This window comes from Perca flavescens, chromosome 6 (genome assembly GCF_004354835.1).
Source record: "Perca flavescens isolate YP-PL-M2 chromosome 6, PFLA_1.0, whole genome shotgun sequence".
NCBI lineage: Eukaryota > Metazoa > Chordata > Actinopteri > Perciformes > Percidae > Perca > Perca flavescens.
The window spans coordinates 32,031,336-32,040,742 of record NC_041336.1 but is presented as its reverse complement, the minus strand read 5'-3'; the positions used below and the strand labels follow the sequence as shown (position 1 = coordinate 32,040,742).

The 9,407-nt window shown below is 39.0% G+C and overlaps 1 protein-coding gene across 1 annotated transcript; it reads right to left on the bottom strand.

The window, feature by feature from the left end:
* Window positions 1-221: 221 nt before the first annotated feature.
* rrp15 (ribosomal RNA processing 15 homolog) lies at window positions 222-8,072 on the bottom strand. Its single transcript, XM_028581176.1, has 5 exons — window positions 7,967-8,072; window positions 4,870-5,171; window positions 3,791-3,888; window positions 3,513-3,702; window positions 222-533 (listed from the first exon to the last, which is right to left on the bottom strand). The coding sequence occupies exons 1-5, from the start codon at window positions 8,004-8,006 to the stop codon at window positions 387-389; spliced, it is 777 nt and encodes a 258-aa protein (XP_028436977.1). The 5' UTR covers window positions 8,007-8,072; the 3' UTR covers window positions 222-386.
* Window positions 8,073-9,407: the final 1,335 nt, after the last annotated feature.

Here is a 9,407-nt window from a genome sequence, read left to right as displayed (position 1 = left end):
TAATCAATTACTTGTCAACTATTAAATTAATTACCAACTATTTTTTATAATCAAGTCATCTGTTTGAGAAAAATTTCAGCTTTTTTAATTGGAATATTTTCTAGTGTCTTGACAGTTAACTGAATATCTTTTGAGTTGTGGACAAAACAAGACATTTGAGGACATCATCTTGGGCTTTGAAAAACATCGATCCACATTCTGACATTTTATAGACCAAACAACTAATCGATTAATTGAGAAAATAATCAACAGATTAATCGAACATGAAAATAATTGTTAGTTGCAGCCCTAGTTGCATGTCACAGGTCAGGGTTTCTGTTCTCCAGAATGTCCCTGAAGGCATCACAGCCTGCTGTACACAGTCCCTTTAGTCTGTATGGATCGTGTCAGTCTGAGTCACTTTCCACGCCTCCTCCCGAGTGTGTATCAGCCTCCTCTCTGTCACTGTCTTTGTCCCAGTCTTTCATGGTGGCTCCCATCATAAAGTCGTCTGTGAGAACGCTCCAGGCAGGCTTCTCCTCTGCTGCAACAGCCTGCAAACACACAGACACCCCACAAGTTGCTCTAGGTCAGACATGTCCAAAGCCCGGCCCGGGGGCCCATCACGGCCCGCGGCCAGATTTCATACGGCCTGCAGCCTCGGTTTGTGAAGGACAAGAGCAAGAGTCACATGTTGTAAGCTTAAATGTTAACAAATTTTGCATTACTTATAAAAAGTCATGTTGAAAATGAACATGAGATTACGATATTTATCAACTTTAAATTTAAGGTATTCCATATTGTATGTAAAAGTAAGGCAGAATTGGTTTTGTTTATTTTAGATTTTTTCACGTCTGAGTGGCGTTTGATTTGGTTGCATTGCCATTAAAAAAAAAAAAAAAAAAAAAAAAAAGATAATTGTGACAATGAAAATTTAAAATTGTTATAGATTAGTGCATTTCTATGTACAGTGGTGCTCATAAGTTTATGAACCCATGCTAAAGTTAACTAAAATGAGGAATAATAATTTAAAAAAAATCATCTTTTGGAAATGCCTTATTAAAAAGAATTGGAAAAATCCAACCTTTAAGGACACCAATTTTCTTTGTGAATGAATAATGTATCGTAAATAAATAAATGTTCTTTCTTAAAATACTCCGCTCTGCGCTCAACTCAAGTTTTTTTTTTATCTCCGCGACTAGGTTGCCTAATAGTTGCGCGACACAACGAATCGATTATTAAATTCGTTGCCAACTTTTTTAGTATCAAATTTTATCAATTTGTTGTTGCAGCCCTAAAAGGCCAGTTATTTCATGGATCCAGGATACTATGCATCCTGATAAAGTTCCCTTGGCCTTTGGAATTAAAATAGCCCCACATCATCACATACGCTTCACCATACCTAGAGATTGGCATGGTTTTATTTCAGTTAGCCTAATAGCTGGTTTGATTCGCATTGAGAGATGATCTTATGGAAAGTACCCCATGCCAATGTCTAGGTATGGTGAAGGCTGTGTGATGATGTGGGGCTTTTTAAATTCCAAAGGCCAAGGGAACTTTATCAGGATGCATAGTATCCTGGATCCATGAAATAACTGGCCTTTTAGGGCTGCAACAACGAATTGATAAAATTTGATTACTAAAAAAGTTGGCAACGAATTTAATAATCGATTCGTTGTGTCGCGCAACTATTAGGCAACCTAGTCGCGGAGAGATAAAAAAAAAAAAAAAAAAACTTGAGTTGAGCGCAGAGCGGAGCAGCGCGGAGCGAAAGAAAAGAAAAAAAGAGCAGATCGGGGGTAGAGGAAATATGGAGAGAGACCGGAGAGACCCGTAACGTTGTTCTGAAACACTCGGCGGAGGCAGAGAAATCAGTACGACCCAAGTCATCCAAGGTGTGGGAGCATTTCACACTAAATAAATAAAAAACATGTTAATTGCAAGATACGCAAAAGCGACACGGCATGGCAGGGGCGCACCACGTTGATGAGTCGGCACCTAAAACGTAAACATGTTGGAGTCCTTGATGTGGAGGAAGGGAGTTCAACAGCAGGGTAAAGTCACTACACTATCCTACTTCTGTTCCGTTTTGAAGTGAGGAACGTACCGTCCCTCCAGTAGCTCTTCTGGTGCTGCTGTTTACTCGTTATCCAGCAGACTAGCATGACAAGATAGCGTTAGCTCGGTAATAACAGTAGTAAAACAGGGGTGGTATACTTTGCAAGACTAAATACACGGTTTTATTCACTTGCCTTTTTTAGCCCATTAATTTTTCAATCTGTTGTCATGTATATATTATGTGCTTGGTCCCATATCAGTTATTGTTGACAAATATAATAGTGTGTGGTGTATAAACGAACTTAACTTGCACTTACTACAATGATGGTAATAATTTAATGAATAAGTGTGTGTGTGTGTGTGTGTGTCTTGTCTGTATCTGCTATTTGGGTTACTTACCTTTACACAACAACTATTAACTAAAACAACAAGTATGTATGTATTGAGTTGATGTAAATTAATGCTTTTATTTTATCCGATTCATCGATTAATCGAAAAAATAATCGACAGATTAATCGATTATTAAAATAATCGTTAGTTGCAGCCCTATGGCCTTTAAAAATAAACATCTGCCTGCCTCTATGGGAATTTAACATAGGGGTGTACTTGCTTATGCCCCCTGTATTTTAAGAAAGAACATTTATTTACATTATTCATTCACAAAGAAAATTGGTGTCCTTAAAGGTTGGATTTTTCCTCATTTTTTTTAATTAAGTAATTTAGATCAATTTCCAAAAGATGATTTTTTGATTCCTCTTTTTAGTCAACTTTAGCTTGGGTTCATAAACTTATGAGCACCACTGTAACTTTTATTGTTAAAAAAAATGTCCGAAGGGACACTGGACACCCGTGCTCTATGTTCAGTGCATGCTTCTAGCTCTGCTCCATGGCACGTGCTTTCTTCATGAGGCAACAGTGACACCATCAGAGCACTCGGTGAAATCACAGTTTGTTAAAAATAGTTACGCAAAGGTCAAGTATCGACCCATTCCGCAAAATAAAACATGCAGTGTTTGTTCTTCTCTCACTGCTTTGGTGTACAAAATAACTAAACACGCGTGCATGATCAGTTACACAGCTCAACAACATAGTGAAGCAGCAGCACAAGCCCACAATGGAGACACTGGCAGACTATTTCTCATTCGGTCTTTTTATCATCTGCAGCAGCTGTGAAACATGCCCAACAACCCATCTGCTGATAGGCGATTTAATCGCCAGTCTGACAGGCTGGCTGTAAGCCCCAGTAACGTTAATTGTTGCTGACAGACCTAATGTAGCTCCCGCCCCCTGGCAGCAGCCGGGAAGCCAGGGAGGCTGGGAGACGGTCCGAAAGAAGCACAGCCCGTCAGGTGTCAGATCCACGGGAAAGTGACAGCAAACTCGTTTGTAATTAACGTTAAGGGTTTAAAAGATGTAACCTCTAAGAAAGGACAGATAGGACAGATAGACAGAACATAAGATATCATTTCACTTACAGTGTCCTTTTCAGTCTTGCCGGTGACTCCGCTGCCTTCCTCGGTCCTTCTTAGCACATCGATAAAGTCTTTCTTAGAGACAGATGAAAGAAATTTGGCCTTCTTCCTCTCTGAGCCACCAAATTCCTTCACCTTGTTATCGATTGTTTTCTGGTGTTTCCTCACAGCATTGAACAGCTGCACCACCCCTCTGAACAGAAAAGTACACACTGGAATCAGGAATGAAACTTGTTTCTGAGAATGTTAAAACAAAAGCACACAGAAAAAGGTATAGACACCTGGTAGCAATCCTCTGAAGAGCTCTTTCAGTCTCACGGTCCTTCACTATGTCAGGTTTCTCTCTGCACATCATCTCCCACGCTCGCTTCTTGTCAACCTGATGGACACAAGTACAAAATAAATCCTCACATTTAGCTCCCCAAACTTTTCATGCTGGAAAACCATCTGTCTGCATCTATTCCTGCAGTGTTACTCAATGCAGCTTCTACAAAATGACAAACATTCGCCCATCTCTCATTCTTTTGAGTAGATTTGGCCACTTTAGCATTTGACGCCAGAATGACGCCATCCTGAATTGACTAGTGGATAATAAATCTTCCCTCGCTGTACCTACAACACAGGATAGCGGTAGAGGCGTTCTCTGGTATTACGTTAGAAGACGGGGAAAAGGTGGACAGTTAACAATCACGGACCAGGTATGGCAACTCCTTTGCTCCTTATTGTGTAAGTGTTCTATGACTTTGGTAGTAGCTTTGAATTAAAAAGGAAGGCAACAACTATGCTGTGTGGAAAGCTACAAGACTCAAGATTGGTTGACAATCAGTAAATATAACTTGACAGTATATTTTTAACCAACAAGACAAGCTATTATATTAGCTTTATTTATATCATTATTATTCATCTTGCCCATACAGCCTACACAAAAGAAAATGTATTTGTATTTCTGACTTCTCAGACAACAAAAGCTGATCAAAGATGTACTAAGGCTGAGTTTTGTTATTTTAAAACATGGGTACATGCACATGTTAAAAGCTAAACCGTATTAGATTTGAAAAGACATTTGAAAGGATTCAGACTGAATAAGCTGATTCAAGCATGTAGGTGTAGAGATCATCAGTGACAATGTGAAACCATTGACAGTATATGTAAGAATGGAATGGACTGTTATATTGTAAGAGCAGGGTTTCAACCCCTTAGAAAAGCAAGTAGACAAATGTGGAGATTTGGCAAATTTACAGGTGGGTTCTATCAATTCAGAAGACATGTTGAGTGATGAACTACTAGGTATTAACAATAAAAAAAAAAAAAAACAGTATTGTAAATTCAGTTTTAAAGGATGTCGGACAGTGCTGATTACCTGTTTCTTTCGCTCCAGCTGCTCCTTTCTTTCTTTAACCTTCATCTTGTCCAGCTCTTTGTTCTTTACCAGGATGCTGGTTTTCCTCTCTGGGGTTTTCTTCCCCAGGATCTTTGCCATGGCCTCTGCCCACCCAGCATTGGCATTACCCTCATCTGCCTCTTTATCCTCTTCTCCAGCTTCATCCTCCGCCTCCTCGCCATTACTCCCTCCTTCACCATCTCGGTCATCTTCTCCTCCATCACTCGCGCCATCATCTGACCTTTCATCGTTGCTCCCTCCTTCAGAATCACTCTCGTCTCCTAAGTCACACAAGGAAATACAAAATGATTATTGCGGTTGCTACCACCTCTCACTACACTTAAACATAATGACACATTCACTATTGTCCACCACAATTATGAGATTAGGAATGGGTTAAAAAAAAAAAATAAAAAAATAAATAAATAAAGTATTTAATCTGCTGAACCATAAAAGTTATTTGACAAGCCAACCAAATGTAATTGACAGACCACATCAAAGGCTATACTTCATCTGTATCATCTAGTCTGGGTTGTTTAATATGTAAATAGTTATTTCTTTCTAAATTATCTATTACTGTACACATTGTTTTCAATAAACAGTTCATAAACCTTTGTTTGACTAGTTCATTACTGAACCCAGCCATTACAGCACGCACCGTCACATCAGGCTCCGCCCACAACCACCACAAGCACATTCTCAACCTGTGCGAAACAGTGCAATATGCAGGCTACAGTATGTCTTAAAAGCTATTCGTTAAAGTTGAGTTGTCATGACAAAGACATCTCGGACAATGCTAACTTTGCATTAAAAGTGTCATAATTTACCGAATGACACCTAATAACAGTCATGAACGCTCAAAATGACTCCTTCATGTTCATGACAGGTGTCATGTCATAATAATGACTGTGTCATATCAGTCCTATGCACACCCCTTCAAATAAAGTGTTACCCAGAAACCTAATGTTTAAATGTTTCTATAGATACTTTGCTTTTGAAGAGAACCACTGTAAAAAGACATAGGAAACTCAAAATTGTGAATTGGTAGCTTAATAAGAAGGTGTTAACCCTTGTGTTGTCTTCCCTTCGAGCATGCAACCTTTTGTTTTTCTGGGTCGAAATTTGATATTCAAACTTTTTCAACATTTCAGGCAATTGTTTGACGTTTTTGTCACTTTTTCCAATGTTTTTGTTGATTTTTTTGTTTTTCCTCCCAAATTGTGAAGCTTTTTCAGACATTTTTGTCACTTTTTTCAACATTCTTTTATCGGTTATTTTTCAAATGCTATCAAATTGAATAAAACACCCAAATTCAATGAAAGTTGTAAACAGATCATTTATTTTACTTGTGAAGAGCGTTGTACGGAACCATCCACGTTATCTTTTTGGTTCATCAATTTGATTGAAAGAGACCCAAATTTCTGATATAGAAACTTTTTTGAAAATGGGTCAAATTTGACCTGGGGACAACAGGAGGGTTAATTATGTCTGTTGTCTTGCCATCAACTCTTAGGAATGTCACCAATAGCTGTAATGTATGCAAGTTTTTTCTATACCCAAGTGTTATTCTCTTTAATTAATAGTTCAGATTCTGGTTTTAAACCCGTCATGTCACCAAGAAATCCAGACAGAAACATTGCCTCATCTGAGACTCTCCTGTGATGTGTAATCAGTCATCAGTCTGTTTAGTGTTGACAGGAGGATACCTCTACGAAAGGTCTGTGTATATGCGGGACTATTACAGCTGAAACATTTGGAGGATTGTTCACCCTGACACTTTCATGAAAAGTGTATTTGAATTGATAAAGAAAAATAAGGTGTGTGTGCAGTAAGAATTTCAAGCACAAAAATATTTTCATTTGGTTTCTTGTTGGGTTTAACTCATATCTATCTATCTATCTATCTATCTATCTATCTATCTATCTATATATATATATATATATATATATATATATATACATACACACACACACACACAATATGCTGCTGTGAGATTCCTCTGTTACCTTTAGACTGTGTGCCATGTTTGTGTGTTGCCATAGCAACCTACACCAAGAGCCTGTTACCGCAGTCATCACTGAATTTATTTATTTATCCAACTGAAACACCCATACCGTCCTGTATTTGGACTTTCCGAAGAAAAATCAAAAATCACTGATGATTTTTAGTTGTCATTTGTTGTTGTTCTGAAACATTGAATGTTTTGCACACATCATATATTCCTACATATAGACAGGTTAGTTTTATTTAGTTAGTTCTGTATAATAACGACTGTTTTTTTTCTTCTTTACCACTGTCAGCTAAGCAGCTTTTAAGATACATTTAGAATTTTCCTCAGAAATCCCAGTATTCGTTTTACACAGACGATTGGACATTTGTTTTTATGTAATATGTGTGAATATGAGCACAATATCTGAAAGTCTTAATGTAGAGCCTCATAAATTGCCTCGTTTGTGGCGTCAGTGTCATTATTTTTAATGGTTAGAATGTTGATGTGTGGAAGTTAATTAACATTCAACATTAAACTTAAGTTGCTTGCTGTGTCCAATATCTCAAAATTAGGAATGTACTAAAACAGTTTCAGTCGTTTTCTGCGATGTCAAAATCATATCCATAAGCAAAGAAACCTGAAATTTTGGGTAACAAAAAATACATAATATTTGAAAGAAGTTTGGTGTAAGTTAGCTACCGTTCTCCAGCAAGAGTGCAGAACGGACACATTCACCACATTTATAATACCGTGAACGTTACTGCAATTAACGTTACTTTTCCTCCTCATGTGACGTTTGTTAGCTAGTAACGCTAGTAAATAACCCTACAGTGCTGCATTTTTTCATGTTACGTTACTAAAAACATAATCGAGCACTCTTAGGACTTGGTTAGCCTAATAAAGCTAAAAGGAACAGAGCTAGTGCTAAGCTAGCCATGGAGCAAATTAACGTCTAAAGTACAGCAGACCAAAGTAAGTAAGGTTAGCTAGTTTAATGGAGTATATTTGTGAGATTAAAATAAGTGGCAAACGCATTTTCTCGTGTCTTTCAGAGGCAAAACAAGTGAACTGTATATAAAAACTCACCAGACAACTGCTGCACATGTGTTGTCAACAGAGCTGCCATCGTGGAGTTACACTGAAATGGCACCGTAGAGTAAATGGAACGCACTTAGGTTCCTAACGGAGTGAAATGACCCGGAAGTAGTTAAGTGGCTGCCACGATAACAGTTCTCTTTATTTACAGTGTATGGAGCCGTTCGAATTGTCTAAAGTGATAAGGAAAGGTGCTTTAATGCTTCCTTTGCTACGCCCTTTAGCATATGATACACTGGAGATATTTGGCTCGTTTGAGATGAACTGCGTCTCGCCTGTAAAGTGGACGAGAGCAGGCGGCAGCAGCAGGGGGCATGACAAAAAGCCACGGTAAAGTCGGACAGTTTGCAGCCGTTTCCAGCAGCCTTCAGGCTGAACAGGAACAGAAACACTCAAATCCTGTTAGGTCCGATTCCGATTTAAATTAAATGTTATCAAACCCATATATCAGCTCGTACACAGTCTCCAGTTGTTTTATAAAGACAGAGTAGCTGTCAAAATGCTCTACCTGCGATCTGGTGCTGATGTTAATAGGCTACACAACATACTGTAGATGATCCGTAATCTTAACGGATTTTGTCTCTGACTTCTAAACGTCTAAACTAGACTAAACTATCAGCCACACAAGAGGTGTTCTTTACAGAATAAGCATCAGACAAATAGCAATTAAAATCCCTCCAATTCAGAAACTATAAAAAGTTTATATAAAACGTCACCATGTTGAGTCGATTCTGAACCATTCAGCTGTTAGATCAGCTGAGAGCCAGGCGTTTCCCATCATGCCCTGGGTCCGCCTGGGTCTTGCAGTCGGTGAAAAGCAACTGCGCTGCCTGCATCTCAAACCTGCAGCCGCCTTGATCTCTTGAGGTCATCGTTGCCCACTTGTGCATGACGTGAGAGCAAGTCGGGAACAAGTCGGACACAAATCTAACCGGCATGCATTGGGCAGTTCCGCTTTGGATGCCGTCAAGCTGGATCTCTGGTCCTAATCAGTCCTTCACTGACCAATCAGCATTCATTAGCCGAATGCTAGCGTGTTATGGGCAACGACTGAAACTGTAAGAAATCTAAAGGACATAAGTACTCATGCATTCAACTTTCGACCTATAATCCATGTTGAATTTGCAAAAACTACAATCAAATCTGAGATTTCTCAACGACAATAAGGAAAGAGACAAATTTAGCCGTCTAGCTCCATAGACTCCCATTCATTTTGCACTCGCCTGCGATCACCCCCAGTGGAACTCTGGTGGAACTGCAACCAAATTCGGTACAATGAAGCTTAATAGGTAGTGAACAGGCTGTTGGGTCTGGGAACACACCATTGGCAGGGCTCAATCCGAGGGGCGGGATAAACGGTTGTCTTTCAAATTCCCTCTGCACGCAATAGGCGTGCAGAGCGCTACAACCAGGCATAGCAACGAAGAAGGTG

Excerpts from the sequence above, each read along its gene's own strand:
- rrp15 (XM_028581176.1), bottom strand. The coding sequence starts at position 8,006 with ATGGCAGCTCTGTTGACAACACATGTGCAGCAGTTGTCTG. Across the intron at positions 5,172-7,966 it reads ACATGTGCAGCAGTTGTCTG|GAGACGAGAGTGATTCTGAA; the intron begins GTGAGTTTTTAT and ends TGTGTGACTTAG. Across the intron at positions 3,703-3,790 it reads CTTCAGAGGATTGCTACCAG|AGGGGTGGTGCAGCTGTTCA; the intron begins GTGTCTATACCT and ends TTTTCTGTTCAG.